General features: G+C 37.9%; 2 protein-coding genes across 4 annotated transcripts in view; one reads left to right on the top strand and one right to left on the bottom strand.

Moving 5' to 3' along the window:
- The window catches only part of ZNF518A (zinc finger protein 518A), a 36,892-nt gene that overhangs the window by 13,181 nt on the left and 5,435 nt on the right, over positions 1-18,276 (top strand). Inside the window, exon 5 of the transcript XR_009958897.1 lies at positions 719-941. The gene's annotated coding sequence lies outside the window, so the exon portion shown is untranslated. The remainder of the gene's footprint in view (positions 1-718; positions 942-18,276) is intronic.
- Positions 1,344-18,276, bottom strand: part of BLNK (B cell linker) — a 98,528-nt gene continuing 81,595 nt past the window's right edge. For all 3 annotated transcript variants that reach the window (XM_062579647.1, XM_062579648.1, XM_062579649.1), the window contains 14 exons: positions 17,779-17,804; positions 17,219-17,247; positions 16,848-16,934; positions 16,011-16,053; positions 14,128-14,155; positions 13,737-13,809; positions 13,130-13,160; positions 12,034-12,076; positions 11,248-11,326; positions 10,782-10,813; positions 7,970-8,049; positions 4,516-4,599; positions 3,330-3,485; positions 1,344-2,008 (listed from right to left, as the gene is read on the bottom strand). In XM_062579647.1, the coding sequence (XP_062435631.1) occupies positions 1,889-2,008; positions 3,330-3,485; positions 4,516-4,599; positions 7,970-8,049; positions 10,782-10,813; positions 11,248-11,326; positions 12,034-12,076; positions 13,130-13,160; positions 13,737-13,809; positions 14,128-14,155; positions 16,011-16,053; positions 16,848-16,934; positions 17,219-17,247; positions 17,779-17,804 (911 nt within the window). In that variant the 3' untranslated portion in view covers positions 1,344-1,888. The remainder of the gene's footprint in view (positions 2,009-3,329; positions 3,486-4,515; positions 4,600-7,969; positions 8,050-10,781; positions 10,814-11,247; positions 11,327-12,033; positions 12,077-13,129; positions 13,161-13,736; positions 13,810-14,127; positions 14,156-16,010; positions 16,054-16,847; positions 16,935-17,218; positions 17,248-17,778; positions 17,805-18,276) is intronic.

The following is an 18,276-nucleotide window of genomic DNA, read 5'->3' as shown; positions in this document are numbered from 1 at the left end:
TAGTATCATCAAGTTACCATTCCTTAGGTTCAGTATTGGCTGTTGAATCAACATAGCCAGTGTTTTAACATGACATGCCCAGCCTTAGTACTAGTATATTTGAGGTTCTTGGAAAATGCAGATCTTTTGCTCCTCCCACACCCAAAACTTCCTTCTTTGCAGCTTAGCTCTTGTTTCAGAATACGTCTACACTGCAGACCGCCCAGCTCAGTTATAAAACTGTGACTGGATATTGGAAGCAAAGTAACCAGTTTGCTTCCTGTGCAACACCATGAGCATACAAAAATGCGTAATTACATACTGCTGTGCATGTATGTTTGCATGAGGCCTCACTTTGTGCCTAAGATGTTCTCATCTCAGGATGAATGGATTGTTTTGTGAAAGAAGGTATTGGTCATAAATTCTATGATTCTAAGGTATTGCCTGTTAAATCCATGCCTCATTTTGTTGATGAAATTGTAAGGTACCCATATAATAGGGCAGAGAACTGCTAAAAGGAAAAGGGTTTTGGGATGAATGTTTATCTGGAGCATATTACGGTATTTTTAGGTCAGCCTCAAAGTAATGTGCTTAGAGCTGAAGGTCAGTGGCTGCAGTGTCCTGAGTACATGAAGTGATCAGTATTGCTAATTACTTTGAAAAGTCTGACACTTAGTCTCACAAATGGAAGCCCACAGCTACACCTCAGTTTCACTTTTCCATGCCTTTTTCTCCCCAGTTGTAGAACGACGGTGACACCATACCTTCACTTCAGAGAAAATATATATGAAGAACGTAGATACTTCTGTGAGGAGCATCGTATAAAGACCAACAGGAAACAGTTGTCTTAAGAACAAAGGTTAAATGCTGTGGAGTATATGACTGAATAAGGCAAGGACTGCACGTGAATGGGAAGAAAGCTAAATATGAAGTGGCTGCTTATTCATGGAATATTGTCCATTGTGAGTATTGCTTGAAATGGTCAAGAGATGTTTGATATAATTAAAACGGATTCTGCAAGAATTAAATTAGTTTAGCAATGAAGCAGTTTGCTTAGGCCTTCAGTACTAGCAATTTGAAGACAACAGATTTTAAGAACTACTAAGCCAAATGTGTATGCTAAAGATAGAAAAAAGATAGGTTTTGTAATAACAGTTTATGAATGAGCTTATACAACTGTATACATTAAAGACAAATCAGAGGTAGTGAATTGGACCCTTCCTTGCTGGAAAGATGCTAACAAGTGTCAGCCTGCAACACTTCCATACATTACTGACTTTATAATATTTTTATTTGCACACTGAAAATACAAACAAATATTAATGAAGCATCGAGAATAAAGCTGACGAAAAGGACAATGCATGTTCAGTAATCTCAGAAATTCAGGCAGCTTTATTGCCACTAATCACAAGAAATACAGTCCCTGTTTTCAGTTTATACACAGTGATACCTTAGGTTTAGATGCTCTAACTTCTGGAGCTGTGCACTTTACAAGGAAATTTCTGAAAGCTGTGGTCTGTGGTAAGTTTAACAAGTGGAATGAGCAGTTCCATTTGAGTTAAATTTGAGTATTCTCACTTTTAAAATGAGAATGTCCTACAGGAACTCTAAATAGCAGTCAAGGAACCAGGCTGCAGTATGCAGTTGTTGTTGACATGATTTTGAATACCCATGTTGTCATAGATGCACAGATAAGACTATATCTGCATTGGCTTCTTCTGTTAAATATGAATTTTCTGATAAAATGATACTGGTTGAAGTTTATGAACTGCATCTCTTACTATTCAGTGGATGTTCTTAAAGAATATTCTCCATAGTTTTGGATGATCTTCTTTAATACTTGTTCCACAAATTTTAGGATGTTGCAGGAGGTGATTAAGAAAATCTCGATCTTAGCAGTTCAGTTTGATTATGAAACTCTTACAATATGTTTCAGTTTTGTTGAGTCTTTTGTGTTGTTTTGGCTGTCAATTAGAACGAGGGATGTGCGCTGATGATTCTCTACTATTTCAGCAACACTGTCAAAGCGCTGGATAGAGAAAACGAAAATTAATTAGTAGTGTTTGTTCCCTTTAATGCTCTAGCATTGACAATAATTACTGTATTATCTTTTTCTCTTTGATTCTCTCTTCACTGAAGATGGTGGAATTGAGACTCTCATTATCAAGTGAGATGCTCTGCCTTTTAGTAAGAGCACTAGTCCTGTACTTCGTCTTGATTCTAATCACACATTAAATTTGAACAGTGAAAGAGATTACTGCCACTAGTTGTCTCATCTCATGCTCCGTTCCCTTTGTGGTTGCTGCCTGCACTAACTGAACTGTACAATTTATAACTTGGCATATTAAACTGACACCGCTTTCAGCTTAGCTTAATATACCAAGCTGCCAACTGTGGCAGTTTGGGATCTGCATGATTTGTGGTTCTGCTACCTGATAGAAGGCTAGTAATCGCTGAGAGTGAGATGGTACAAACAGCTAGCAATGATAATTGTTTCAGCTATGCAATTTTAATCCATTTGTCAATGTGAATTAATACCCTGAATCTCCAAGGTCTATTGCTCTTCCTTTCAGTTTTCATCCAAATACATATATGGGACTGCATCTTTCACTTTTTCCCTGAGGTCATTTTTGACCCTTTGTTGAAGGCCAGATGAGGTCCGGGATATTATTTGTTCTGTAGCCTCAAAATGTTGCCTGGGAGGCAGATAATTAGGGTCAGGGAAGCCTTTCACTTCCCTGAAGAGTCTACTCTGTGAAGTGATAAAACCCAATTTTTATTAGTATTTGTGTTCCAGATCTTTGTGCAGCTGTCAGAGTCATTATCTGTGTGGTATAATAGCCAAGGAGTGATTTTTACGCTCTGGAACTAGAGTTTAACATTTTTTTTAATCCTGTTTTCACATAAAGTGCACTTACTCTCTTTTTTTGATAGAGTTTGAGAGAAGGAGCAGTGATGACCTTTTTTTTGACTTGTTTTTTTGAAAAATTATTGGCATATAGCTGTTCTTCCTTTATACTTTTCCAAGAAACTTAATTGAAGCTTAGGTAAAAGGTGAATAGAGGACTAGAAATGGCTGGAGAATTTATATCAGAACTGCAGTTCGGATCCTCATAACTGCACAAAATGGTTATATGAGCATGTTTTAAATGAGATCTGTGGTTTTAATTAGTTACAATGTGCAGTAGCTGATGTTACACTAGTTTAATTAGCTTGATAAATCAGTTATAGGGCATAGTTTTATCCTGATGCATAAAGAATCCTTTTGGTCATAGTGTAACATACCTTAATCTTTGCTTATAAAGCTATATAACTGAAAAAAAGTAAATATGGAAAAACCACCCTCTCACCTCTTCACCATTTTTTTCTCTGCCCAGTGCATATTGTCTTGTTGATTCAATAAATCGTACAGGGATGTTGTATACTCTTCTGTTATAAAACACAACCAGTGTGTATGGTTGCCTTGAATCCTGTCCAGAACTCTTTCTTATTAGGAAAGATCCATCCTAAAGAAAGAAGAGAAAATAAATGAGAATATTTAATTTATTTCTTCCAACAGCTTAGTCTGTTTTTAGTTTCATTTTTGTATTAGCATTAAACTCTTTTCTCCCATTAGGGAAACTTCATAGAAGGAGATAGGAAGTAGCATGTATTCCTGTTGTCCAAGATTAGCTTACAAACATGTCGTTTAAGAGCCACTTTTTCTGCTGCTTCTGTCTGTTTTCTCTCAAAAATAAACATGCAGTATCAGCAGTCTGTTGGGGTCCACAGATGATTAGTAAATTAAATTACTATCAGTGGCAGTCGTTAGGCAAGAAAGCAGTGAGGTAGAAATAGTTTCTGCAGACCTGTAAAAAGTGCCTTGATCAAGATCAGCGCCTAGTGTCACTGACAATGTAGCCCAGTGCTCTCTAGCTAACAGTAGCCTATACTGGTGATAACCCCAGGGCTCTGCCCGTCTCTTCTGCTTTGTGGAGTGATACAGAAGAGAGCTCTCAAGAAGGGAAATGTACCTCATGCTGAGGATGCAGCGCTGCCTGTGACTATTCCCTTTTGTGACATTAGTTTCATGTAGACAGACAAAATAGTTAAAATTCTCCAAATATCTAAATGCCCACTGTTGCTATTTCAAAATGTGTAGCAGCATCAGCCTTTCCAAACCGTAACTGTTTTTACACAAACCATTGGACACCAGTGGTTAATACTTGGAATGGAGGTAATTTAAAAGCCATGGGACTGCCTTTCATTTTAGAGAACGCATATGAACTATCAGGTCTTCCTAACTCTCAACTTTCTCTCGCGTGCACTGATCTTTGCTCTGAGTTACACTGATACAACTTTGATTGTCTTGAGATGGAAAACAGCAGTTAAGAGTTTCACCACAGTAATTTCTTGTTTGACAGCATTTGTATGGGATAATATTCTGACCTGTTCAGCATACAACTCACATTCTTAAAATATATCTAGTTGTCTTTCCTTTTTTTTTTTAATTTGAAATTTTTCTTAAAACAGACATTCTTGAAAAGTCAGATATACCTTATTTGATCGGTACAATGCATCTTCTGCTGTTTTTCGATCACAGGCAGCAGCATACCATGCTTTACTATGAACACCAGCATCCTAGAGAGAGAAAGAAGAAGTGTTACTTGTGTGACATCATTGGATATTACTATCAACACCTGTAAAATAAAATAATAATAATGGAACTTGGCCTTAGGGAAGTTACAACTAAATAATGATGACTGAAGAACTCAAATGCAGAACACTTTGGGAAACACAGAATTCAGACAAGTCTTTTCATGGTTTTCACTGGCTAGAGGCAGTACAGAGAAAAACTAGTGTGTCAGAACAGTGGTAATGGATGAATAATAGAAGCCTGATATATGATAGGAGAAAGATATCCTGAGGAAACCCCCTCAGGTACAGCTAGAGAGTAGTTTGGCATTTTTAAAGCAAAAGGCAATTCCAGTAGCATTTAAGGAGGGCTTTCAGGAAATGCTGAGGAGTAGTATGACCATTCACAATTTAAATGCTGTTCAGTTGTGTCTTAGCTCATAAAATATCCAGATTTGGTAGGTATCTAAGGTTTTGTGAAGGAAATTTTCCATATGCTTAATGCTAGTTGTGAACATGACCAAGACAGCCTACCTCCAGATGGAGGCAAAGTGTGTCTTTGGTTCTCTTTTTTGTTATTAAATGAGGACAAATGGATGATGTCCCACAAAACACAGGAAGCATTAAATGTCTTCCCCCTACTTACCCAGCAATTCAGCACACTGTACTTTCATCTAAGACATATGAGATTTGGATTCAGCTGAGGTTCTCTTATTGGAATGAGTCTGAATATATCTTCACATTTAAAACAGTGTTCCTGACTAAAAGGCATAAGCTATCTTGTGTTTACCATGGGTGCCATAGACAAAGATTACATCTGTGACAGAATGCAGAGGGGCTGATACCTTATAACGTACCTCTTGGGTACTTCATTTCTGTGTGGTGTACCCCGTCAACACCTCACCAAGATTACCCTTCTCTCCATTTATTGCATGTTTGGCAAGGCTCTGTACAGTGACTGGACTTGTCCAGTAGCTGCCCCTCCAGGGAAAAACGCTGGACAAAGAACTTCATCATGGGGACACAGGGTTGGAAAAAGATACACAGGAGGAAGACTGGGAACCCAAAGATGGTTGGATTCTGTTTTAGAAGATAAAAAGTCTAGTAGCATAAGAAGGGTAAAGATAGAGATGGAAGGAGGTGACGGAAATGGGAGTGAGTGTGGTAACTGATTATGATTTGGGTATAATAGGATGTGCTAGAAAACTGGGCAGTAAGTTTCATGATTTTTTGGGTGTACATAATGAATACATCTGGGTACTAGCCGCCTTGCTCATTCAAATGGTTTGCTCCAACTCTGTAACAGAAAGCTTAGGATAAAATTCCTTTTCACAGAAGGTTTACGAAACCAGTCTGTCACCTTTGTACAAAACAGATTAAGGATGAACCTGTGTATTATGACCGAGCTGGTCTAGCTGGCTCATGGCGGCCAAAAAAGGAAGGTCTTGGCCTTTCCCTTATGCTCATTCTGTTGCTCCTCTGACCCCAGGATGAGATAGTTCTCTTTGGTAATTGCAGAAAAGCACGTTACCTTTTCTTTATTTTCCTTGTTTCGTGTTTTGACTGCCACGTTGGTTTACTGTCAGTTTAATGATTTGGCTCAGCTCACTGCAGGCTCAGAAGACTACCACATAAGCATGTGGCTGGGAGCAGGGAGGCAGTGAGGAGAAAGCAGAACCTACTTTTTGTGGACATGAAATTCTCGGATTAGCTCAAGCCATATCATGTAACCTTACCTCCAGTGTCCTTCAATGTGTCTCTCCTGTTGCACTATTTATCGGAAAAGGACAGGATGAGAGAAGTTGCAAGTATGCAAGGTACTTAAGCCACTGTGGGAATGTATGCAGTAAACCCACCTTTATTCAACCAAACAGGAAGGAATTGACTGTCCCAAAGCCTTCTTTCTTCCTAGCACTACCTGTAGGGTGTACTCTGGGAGCAGAGAGCTGTTGCCAGTGTTTGGATGGGAGCCAAACAGGTAATGAACTTATAGTGGCATGAATCAGGTCTGTGAGCACTTGCATAGTACGGCAAATGGTAGTACTGCTGTACATTATAATTGGTGGGAAATAACACCAACTTCAGTAGTTAATTTTCATTTTTTAACAAAATGGATGTTCTAAGGCTTCAGTTTTGCTTGTGGGTGTTGCATAAAAGCTGTAAATCTAATTATTACAAGCCATTTATTTTAGTGTCTATTGGATTGTTTATTTGAAACTGATTTTTATAAAAATATCCGGTGTGACATACTGCTAAAATTGTTCCAGAACTTTGAGTCCTTTGTGTTTCTCACTGTTGTATTATCTTTTTCATGGCAGCCTTTTAGAACATATGGCGTTACTGGCTCTGCATAATAGAGCCTTTGTTTTGCACTCAACAGAACTATTTTTACCTTATTTGTGACTACTAGGCTAATAGGAATGGCTTCCTGCATTTTGTGGTCTCCCTTCATCCAAAAGGAGACTAAGGAGTATAGTATGGAAATGAAAATAGCTTTGTGTTTGCTCCGATGACTAATCTTAATGCTTAATGTTGGAACAAAGCAGGAAAAAAAAGGTCATAAAACTACCTTAGTATTAACTGTAATGAGAGGGGTCTGTTTAAGGGAGCAGAAAGGAGTAGATCAGTGTAGGGAGAGGCATCACAGAGTCCACAGAGAAAGGTAGCAGCAGCTTCTTTCTCTGTCTCTACAAGTTTTACTGAAACCCCAAACTATACTAAACCAGGCAGTGTTCATAATGGCATTCTGCTGTGTTGGGCTATTCAGCAGAGCTGCTTCCTTTTTCTCCTGTAAGTTTCTGCAATTTTTTAGCACATCAGTGCATACTAATGCTATAGCTACAGATGGCTTCATTGGATCTGCTTGGTGCATTTTTTTTTCCAGAACCCTAACAGGTAAAAGTATAGCTACAGATAGAAAAAGGCAATTAAAAGCTCTTTACGATCATCTGTTATTAAGGGCTAAACTAAATACTCTATCATTTGATACAGGGAAACCTGTTGTGTAGTGTATTATGAACTGGAGATTTAGGAAGACCTGAAACTTAACTAAACAGAGAAGCTTTTCAGGTTTTGTTTAAAATAACTGGTAGAGTGCTAAGGTTTGGTGTAATACTGTTTAAGCATTTTTCTGTGGTTTTTTGGAGCTCTCCTGAGCTATGTGTTCTAAACATTTTGGATGAAAGCAGACATTTAGATTACTTGTGCCATAAATAAAATTTTCACTGCAGATGGGGCCAAAGTCCTTATATAAAGGGAAAATTGAATGTGTGGCCTCAGCAAAGGAGCTTGACTTAGGAATAGGAAATACTACTCTAAGTAAACTAAAGGATTAGTGGACTTCTTGAACTTGAATTGTCTTTAGCTAGTGTTATACCTGGTCTGCAATACTTGAAACTGATGAAAAACTGCTGCGAGGGGAAGCACCCAGAGAACGGTTTGCAGCTTCTGGCACTTCTAGAAAAGACAGAGAACAACGTATTTAAGTTTCTAAAGTACATTTTGTTTTGTTATACATAATTATTTGCTGTGAGAATTTTGGAAGATCTGGAAATGCTTGACCTGTGATATCATTCAGAAAAGAGAGTGCCTTGTCTGCTCACAAGAGGATCCTTGTATATAAAAATAGAGAAACAATTTGAAAATAACATGGTTAATAGCTAAAGCTGTATTTAATATGCAAAGAAAAAACAATCCTAAGCAAATCAGAATATAGCAACAAGTAAAGAAAAATCAGGAAGACAATGTGAAAAGTACTCAATCTAATGTGAGATGCAGTCATACAGGTGAGGGAGTCGTCAAAACTCATGTAGTTCAGAGATCATCTTTCACTTATTTCATCCAAGTGAATTATTTGCACATGTGTGCAAAGAGCTTAGGCATCAAAAGAGAGGCAGAACTAGTAGGAAGGACTATGAAGTTTGAAAATAATAGAGCACAGTAGAAAACGTGATATCTTGTGAATGGAGAGCATAGCAGAAAATCATGGCTGAAAGACAGATGTTGAAGAATCTCAGAAATCCAGAAATTAAGAGGAAAAGGTTTGAGTACTGTTGCATGCTAATGATGTGATAGAAATATGGGAAATAAATGTCGATAAATATAAATATGATAGTGATTGTGCGATGATTCAGAGAACTGGAGAATACAGTTGGACTGGAGAGCTCAAAAGACCTCTGTGTGACATAAATTTAGATTTTCTTTATAGTGAAGAGGCAGTTATCTGGAAGCTGCATTCCAAGTAGGCGTGTGGGGCAAAAGTTGTAAGGAGCAGTTCCAGCTCTCAGTGAATGAATAATTACCTGAAGAAGGCTATTGAAGATTAAGAATTGTTTTCCTGTCAAATTTTGACTGACTGGTTGCAAAAGCTGTAGCTGATGATTCCATTGTATGAATGAAAAATTGCCAGAATTAGACTTTACAAAGGAAATGAAATAAATAAGAGGTTCCTTAACCACGCAAAAAAAGAAAAAGAAAAGAGAGAATGGGACTGTCTGCAGAAAGAACTGCATTGAGTTTAAAGATAATCTAGGTACTAAATAGGAGTTCTGGTGCAGGAATCGAAATTTCCATAACCAAGTTAGAAGCAAAATTGTGGAAGCTTAGTACATTTGAACTGGCAGGCCTAGATAATCTTTATCCCATAAGTCTGAAAAACTGGCACATGAAATTACAGGGCTGGTAGCAATTATTGTAAATAAATTTCAAGTCAGGGTGGTACTGTATTACTGAAGAATACCAAACATAATAGTTATATTTAACAAAATGGAAAAAGTGACCTGAGCAGCTATAGACCTTTTTGTCTGACTCAACAGAACACAAGGTCCTAGAAGAGAATCTGAAGGAAAGAGTATTTTAAAATGTGGAGACAAAGGGGAAAAAAAATTCAGGATAAAATCTGGCATTTACTCAACTAGATGAAATCAGACTAACATTATAGCTCTTTCATAAAATAACTAATTTATTTGAAAAGGGAATATGGTACTCTACTCACCGTGGACTTTGGTAGAGCATTTGATAATGTGCCATGTGGGAAATTAGTGCTTTTAAAGAAGAAAATGAATGTTAGTGCAAGACTTTTGTAGTGATAAGGAAGAGACAGAAGGTTGTGCTGAAAGGACATTTTAGATTGGGACCAATTGCACCTGTGATAGAGTTGCTAGGGACCTGGCACAAAATGAGAGTGTGTTAATGAAATTTGCTTATCAGAGCCTTGTTTAGAACAGAGTAACAGATATAGTACAAAATGTAATATTCCACTGGTTACACTTAAGAGATGAGCAGGAATTTATGCTACAGGTTGGAGCAAATAGTTGCATGTGACAGGAGCAGACAAGCTTAGGAGCATCAGTCCATCACAAGAACATGAACTATTACTATGATTCTGCAGTGTAAAAGGAGATGCAATTGCAACATACATCAAGCAAACATTTCCAGGAAATATAGGGGAGTACTAATAACAGTGTACAAAGTATAAGCTAGACCACATTCAGACTGCTATGTGCAATTCTCATCAGCCGTGCACATTATAAAAGGAATGTGCAGACAGAAACGCATACAGAAAAGGGCTGATAGGAAGGTCAGACAAATGTCTGTCTGCTAAGAAGAGACTAGAGATTTCTCTATGAAAGTGAGTTCATATACAAATTACTTGATTTGTTTTTAACTGTGAACTGAAACTTTCCTAAGTGCCTCTTTGAAAGTATTACTTACAGAAGAGCTTTAGCATTTGCCATTATAAAAATACCATTTTTTCCCTATAGAAAAAGAATAAATGGCTGAGAGCAATAAAAAAAATCTATCTAGCTTCCAGGCAAAAGAAGCTTGCAACAGCCCAGAAGAAATTATATTTGGAGTTTTTCTGTGGCAAGGAAGATGTATGGAATCTTTATTTTGATGAAAATTGACCCAAACAAACTGCCTTTCATAAAAATTTCTAATAGTCATAAATGGGAGTGAGGCACATAATTCCCATCTATTTACACAATAATCCTAGTCTACTCCCTTAATTTTACTACCTGTTACATAGCCTCTTGGATATTTAATGTCCTATTTGTATGTATTACAGAGACAAATGTTAATTCCAAACTAACAAATACACATGACATCTGAAAAATAATCTTAATTGAAAGATTATTTTGAATTTACAGATTAATCACATTTTAATTCAAAATCTGAACTATACTTACTTGGCAGAGTTGAGGGCTTTTGGAGCAAAGTCCTGAAATATATAGCAAGAAATTATAAAAAATGTCTGTAGAGATCTACACATTAGAATTGTGTATTTGGAAGCATGCAAGGGTAGGACATGCTTCTCACCCATTAGCCCACTGAGAGAAAGAACCAGATACAGGTATTTTTTAGAATAAGTTCCCACTAGTACTGGCAATTAGGAATTTGAACATTTGGCTTAAATCTTCTCCATCACCTACTTAGAGGCCATATCCACCCATGCTTTTTGGTGGTAGTTTTATAGTATTTGGCTACATTTGCTAGGTTTAATTTTTGCTACTGTGAGGCTTTAAGAAATGTGACTTTTAAAAAAACCAGCAGGCTACAGAGAAAACAGTGCTTCCCTTTGAACCTCCCACACCTGTGTCCAGATTGTGCGGTAGAGCACTGAACTATTCACAAGAGGAGGAAAAGGGATTTTACTTTTGGGCACCACTTGGAAAGGGTGGAAGAGGAAGCTCTTGACTGGCACCTCGCCGTCGTTCTGCTGCTGTAGGTTTCTCTGTAATTTGGGGAAACAAATTTTAGAGTCAAGACTTCAGAAATATATTGTCTCTACTATAAGAGTCCCAGTCCTTGAAGGATTTTTTTTTGTATTTTTTTAAAAACATGGCAGCGTGCCATCCAGCTGCTTGCTTTATTGACTGGTGGCATGCCACCAAATCTGTAGGCAACTAGCTGTGCTCCGAGTGCTGTGAGGAATTCAGCGGGAGATGGTGCCCTCCGAGAGGGGAGCTACGAGACCCAGGAGGACCTGCGGGAACTCAGCCGGAGGAGCTGCGGCCGCCCGGCTGCCTCTCGCCCGCGTGTTAGACGGCGGCTCCCGCTGAGCGCTTGCCTCGGGCAGCTGCTGCCTTGCGCCGAGCAAGCCGCGTTTTGTGCCTGGGCGAGGGACTGTCTCTGGCCAGGAGGCGCGTGTGTGCGCAGCGGCTTCTGCCGAGCTCGGGATGATGCGCTCGCACTTCCCCTCCCTTCCTTCCCCGCTTTATGGCATGTTGCCGATACGTTATGTTCTACGTTACCCTGCCAGTAGCCTCAGACGTTCAGTGCCACTATGGCTGGCCAGAGGCAGTGCTATACTGCTAAAACCAAAACCCTTCAAAAACCTAGAATAAATTGAATGTGATGTTGTTTGTTTTACATTTTTAATGAGAGAAAATTAAATTCTGATGAAAGCCAACATTTTCCACAGTAATGGAGATAATTTACCTTCATTTACAGTTAAGGCCTCTTTGCATGGTAAACTTGGTTTCTGCAATAAAAGAAAAGGAAATCAAATATTATATGGCATATTATTTGTACAGAATATGTATTTTTAATAGTTTTTTTTTAACCCTTTTACATTTAGAATTGACAGCATCGCAGAAGTATTAGGAGATAGGGACATGACCATTCTGTGACTATCCTCTAGTTGTATGATCCCAAAGCTTTGGATTTTGCAAAATAGATTTGGAAAGAATCTCTGTTTATATATGTAAACAAGATGGACAAGGGTAAAATCTAGATATGAATGCTTAATAAGATGAGTGCATGGAATCCCCCGAGGAATAAGTTTATGTTTTAATAGATGATTCATCCTGGTCTCAAGACATCCAAAGATGAAAAGTCCATCTCAAATACCTATGAATCAAAATTTGAATATTCTTGACTTGGTCAAGCTATGCTCACTAAAGGTCTGAACGCTTCCCTTTATTGAAGTTTAAATTCAGTTTAGCTGACAGTAAAAACTGTCTCAGCCTTTCGGTTTCTTTTATTTTGAAAAAAATTAGAATAAATTGACAGTTTTAAAATATTTTTTCAAATGAATTTATTTGAAAATTTAAACTAGTTCTCCCACAAGAGGTTTTTGGGACATTGTTTTTCTTATGATGAAATATTTATTGCAGATCTTCTGACTATTTATGGTAAAAGCCTACATCTTCCTTGAGCTATCATTCTTACAATATATCCATGTTCTCCATTTGCAGTCCCTGTAGATTTCAGCTGATACTTCTGAATGGCCCATGCTCCCATTTGTTTCTCATTTTATTTAGTCTTTGCACTGTGCATTTATTGTTGATATCCTAGAGTATCATATCCAAACATCAATTTAATCTACATTCTTCTACTTGAGCTTTCTTACTGCTGCTTCATTCAAATAACTAGACCCAAATGCTTGTAATTAATGTTCTTTATTTCACTCCTTTTTCCCTGTTCTTTTCATGCCTTTATGTTGTGCCCAAATTTATGATCAAATTGTCTTGCAAGAAAATTAAAAATTACCTCTAAAATTATCACATAATTACACAATTATAAGTCAACTTACTGCTGGATTTACTGCATTAGAAGTTTTCTTTCTGCAGTTTGGAAAAAAAAAGTATGGTTACTTAACAGATGCATGGAATTGATACCCAAGATATTTTTGGCCAAGGTGACATGCAGCTCTTTACTGGATAGCGGTAGCAGCAGTAAAAAAGATGAAGGGTATCTGATGTAATGTGGCTTCTCAGTAAAGGTACCTATGATATGCAAGGAAGCTATGCTCTGTCCAGGGCCTAAGATGGCAACTTGGGTGGGTCAGAAAAGTTTCAAGAAACAGAAAAAAATCCAACTATATCTACATTTATAAGCATGCGCATGCCATGGCTGCGGTATGTGACTAAATTAAGCAAACCAGCTAGCATCTGCCATCAGTTGGAGGCAGTGAAGGGCAATGGCACTGCCATACAAACAGTATTGCAGAAATAATGAAGGATGGCATGAGAGCAGTGATCCTGGCTTGCTTTTATCTAGTCAGGTTATGTTTCATGAAAAGCAATAGAAATTTCTCCTGAATTCTAGTTGCCACAGGCAAGGATAGGATTCTGCTCCTAATACAGCTAGCAATTTACCCCATCCCCCTCCAAGTAGAGATTGTATTGCTTTTTACTCACATGACCCTAGGTAATGGAGAAGGAGCTGCTCCAGTGGGAAATCTGGATTCCTGAGTACTATTGAAACTATGATCTAGAAATGCATATGATATATTTAGTATACAAGATCAGCAATATCTGAACAGTGGGCTTTATAAAGGTCCATATTGCAATAGTACAGCCATTTCAGCGTGAGTAATAAAAGTACAAAAAAGTATGCTTTGGTTTAAGTTCTTTCTTGATATGTTTTCAAGCTGATTAAACTAGAGAAGAGTTCAGTAGTCTTCCTCATTGCTGATTGATAAGGATAAAACTTACACTGACACACTCTACTGCATGGTATATTAAGGTCACCAATAACACTACAATGAATCCCTCCCATGTCACCATGTCTTCAAAACAGAATACTTACTTTCCTCATTATCGTTTGCTTCGCGGTCCTGTAATGGAAAAAAAAATGTTAGATCTCACAAGGAGCAATTAAAATATAAATTATTATCTAATGGGAGGTGCATAAATAATCTGTTCTTGGCAAACTGCACTAATGTTTAAAAAGTATTGGTACAGAATGCATATAATATTCAACATCCTTTTTATCAACTTTCATCAGGAAATTAAAAATATTTTAGCACACAAATTATTTTTGGACGTTATGATAAGCTTGGGATTCATGTAGCATAGAGAAAAGCTGCCCAAAATTTTGCAGCAGGATCTTTTGGTGCGTGTTTAAGTTCCGAGCTGGAATGCAGAAATTTTGCGGAAGTTTGGAGTAGGCTGGATAATTCCTTCGTAGGGTGGCTCTTGTGCTGAACTGCATAACCGCAAATACGCAGGGGCTGATTACACCTCTTGTACAGATGAGAGTTTGCTTGGAAGCCCCATCCTTTGCTGGGTGACTAATCAGCATGTGGCCCTGGCAAAATGTTCGTCTCTCTTGATTCTCTGCCTGCAAAGCTACAATACCCATTTCAGAGGTACGCTGCGAGAGCGATCTAATGAGACGTTGCAGGTGCAAAACGGTAATAGAGCATTTTGAAGTGGGAGTATTCGTGTTAGCACTGATCAGAGTGGATTTGCTGTCCAATGTTCTCCCTTCAGATGGATTTTTTTTTTAACCTTATACTGGTAAGAAAAGCTGAGAAATCAAACCATTTCATAAAAGAAGTCCTGGATTTGGCACCATTCAGGAACCATTCAGCATCTTACAGGATATAGATCAAATCAATTGGAAGAATGTTGTGATCAAGTGCAAGGGAAACTAAAATGCTACTGCTGTTGTATTTAGTGGTGTGAAAAAAGAAATCAGAAGTACTTGGCATATCTAGAAATTTAGACTGAAAGTGAGACTATAAGATGTTCTTAAGCCATCTGCATTATGTTGTTACCTTAGCATCCAACTTAGGTATGATCCCAAACTCCTAAATTTAAAAGCCTAATTTATTTGTGTAGTTGTTACTAGAAAACGGTATTTCTTAAGGACAGTTCAGAGCACTGGGCTGGGACAGAGTTCAATGCACATAACTTTTGGCATTGATGCTGATGCGGTTACTGTCACCTTGATTCTTGGTGGTTTGTTCCTGATGTGCGTGCTCTCTCTTGTGCTGGCGCAAATGTTAGTGAAGCTATAGTGCAGAACATTCTGCACTAATGAACTAATGTGGCAGGAAAAGAACCTTCTCTGTATTTGCTTTTGCCCATTTGCTGCTTGGTTAAATACATTTCCAAGTTGTTTGCTTCATAAAGCCTTTGTTCTTGCGTACTGAAGGAGATGGACTAGGGTAGAGGTAAAAAAAGAGATGATGAACCCAGACATAGTAAATCCAAAGCTTATAATTATTGCTTTGTGGACTGTATTTTCAAGTGATACTGGTTACTCAGACTACCCAGTCTGAGATGTCACAGGAAGACTCCATTTTCCAGAAAATATTAATCCTTTGTTATCTGAATATGGATGAGGCTAAAAGAAGGTGCTTCAGGTTGGGCAGAATCATGCATTGTTACTGAAAATAAGGTTCTTGGAGTGGCACTGGCATTTTTTAGTAGAAAAGGTTATTATTGTGGACTTAGACTTATCCTTTAAACCCCTTAAAATTTTTCATAAACCAATACAGATGTCAAGTATGCATCTTCTGTCCAAAAGATTAAAGAACACAATTACAATATTAGGTCAATCTGAAATTCAAAAAGTTATCTGTTCCTGTTATCTAATCCAGATAATAAAAAGCATCCATATATAACACAGATACTGGGAAAGCTTAACAGATTTTTTTTTATAGCAGCACATTAGTTACTCACTGCTTTTGGATGAAGACGATTTCTGGGAAGAGGCACAATATTTCTGGAAAATAAACAAAATAGGTTAAACTAAAAAGTTTTTTTTTTTTTTTTTTTTTTTTTTTTTTTTAATTGCTTGGCTCAGATACATGTTTCAAGATCTAGAGGGAATGAGGTCTGCAGTAAATGGATGTAGTCACAGCTAGATACACTTGTGATGACTCTTTGCCTGTAGTGTGGAACTGTTGTAGCAGAGCCTCTGTCCTGGACCTTGGGTCCCCCGTGACCCTCCCCAGGGCCTCCCTGAACAGCCTGACAGATACCACGTTATGGATGCCACCTGCTCTTCCTGGGGCACGTGCCCTATTTTGTACAGTGATCTCCTAGAGATGAGACAGCGTCTTGGTTACCTAGTCGCTACACTTCTTCTGAAGTGAAATAGGCTGCATACTCCCACTTCCTTTGCCTCTCCCTCCTGAAAGCTGGAATATAAATTGGTAATTTACCACCTGTTACCACTTTACCAGCTGTCCTGTGCCTTATCCCCTGCAAGGGAGCAGGGGTTGTCTGCAAGGGGGCAGAGACTGACAACTGGACTTGAGATTGGCTTGCAGAGAGGTTTTACTCCTGCAATGCACCCCTAAAGGTACATTCAAGAAAATAGCATTGATTTGGCAAAGTGACTTGAGTACGGAAGTTGACAAGGAAGCTGAAAATTTCATTTTTAACTTCTCCCAAAATCTCTAGCTTGTTCTGTGTGTGTCCTGACGTTTGTTCGTTGTCTGAAGGGTACACAGTAGAACAGAAGAGTTTGTCTCCATTAATATTTGTTATTTACGTAAGCTGCTTTTGATTCACCTGGAAGCATCCGACTTAGGTGACATGTTGTGCACGTGGGAGTGCTCTGAATTTTGAGCAGGCGCAGAAGGAAGTGGCTTAGTGAACCTAGCAAGAAAACATGAATTCAGAAAGGAAAATTTTATTTTAAAATAATGAATAAAAAAAGCATTTCTCCTCCCCATCCTTTCAAAATCCTAAAAATGCCTTTAAGAGAGATTTATTTTTCATATATATTACTCTGGTGTTATTAAAAGTATCAGAGAAATGAGTTAATTATTTTTGTGAAGCTATTCTGAAGACAGATAATTAAATGTATAGCTATCAAGAAGAAAAAATGTGTTTTCTGACAAATTTCAAGTAATGCACAAATATTCATAGCAATGGATTACCTGGTTACTGGTGATGGTGTTGGTTTTTCCTTTAAGAGAAAACGCACTGAATTATTTGATTATCTTTAGATTTCATAAAATACATCTGTATAATCATATTTTTGTTATGATAGCAATAACTCAGATTTACTAGAGCTGACTTTCTGCCTATCCCATCTCGGTGCAGATTACTAGGCAGAGTTGTAGAAATCTATACCTCAACACAAAAACGTGAGGCCTTAAGTATGCTGCTAGGCCACATGTCATGGCAGTAGTGGCAAGTAGGAGGAAAATGACTGTGTCAGAAATGTCATCATTCCTTCTGCTGCACTTGTTCTTCTAGAAAGCATTCGCGTAGGCTGCTGCTTCCCAGGCTGACCACTATCTCACAGGACTGGGAAGCATCAAACCTTCCTCAATTTATTCTGTTCTGCCATTAAGTTCTAGGTGCACACAGATTTGTTCCCATTTTTCCCCTTTGAAAAGCTTGTAATCTTCTCCCCTGCTCCCCCGGTCACATTTATTTATTTTTCCTCATGGACAGAGAGCAACATGAGTGATAAAATTCATAATGGCCTTACCTCTTCTTCAGGAACCTCATAGACTTCTATAGGATAGGGAGGGAAAAACATATTCTTTAGTTAGTAAAAATGCAGCACAGGTTGCCTTAGCAGAAAAAAAAAATGGTTAGGATTGTACTTCTGCTTCTGGAAAAATAATTTGAAGAAGTCCCTTAGAGCTTGCATAAACAGTCACTGTGTAAGTGAAACTTCCTGTCCATCCTCCCCACCCCCACCTTTTTCTTTTTCTTTTTCTTTTTTTTTTTGCCTTTTTTTTTTTTTTTTTTTTTTGCAGAAAGGGAGATGAATGCTTGTGGTAACATTTAGCCTTCCCTTGACACTAGAAGAGGTAAAGATTAGGTGAATCATAAATCCAAACCAACTCATTTGTGTTGTTTCATCTGAGCTCTGTCCCACATTGTATTTGAATTCACAGATATTAAAAGCCAAAAATCACTAGCATCTTATTTATGTCTAGTTTCTTCAATGAAAATTGAACTACATTTCAATAAATTTAAT

This window comes from Rhea pennata, chromosome 7, assembly GCF_028389875.1.
Source record: "Rhea pennata isolate bPtePen1 chromosome 7, bPtePen1.pri, whole genome shotgun sequence".
Lineage (NCBI taxonomy): Eukaryota > Metazoa > Chordata > Aves > Rheiformes > Rheidae > Rhea > Rhea pennata.
This window is presented reverse-complemented; position numbering and strand designations above follow the sequence as displayed.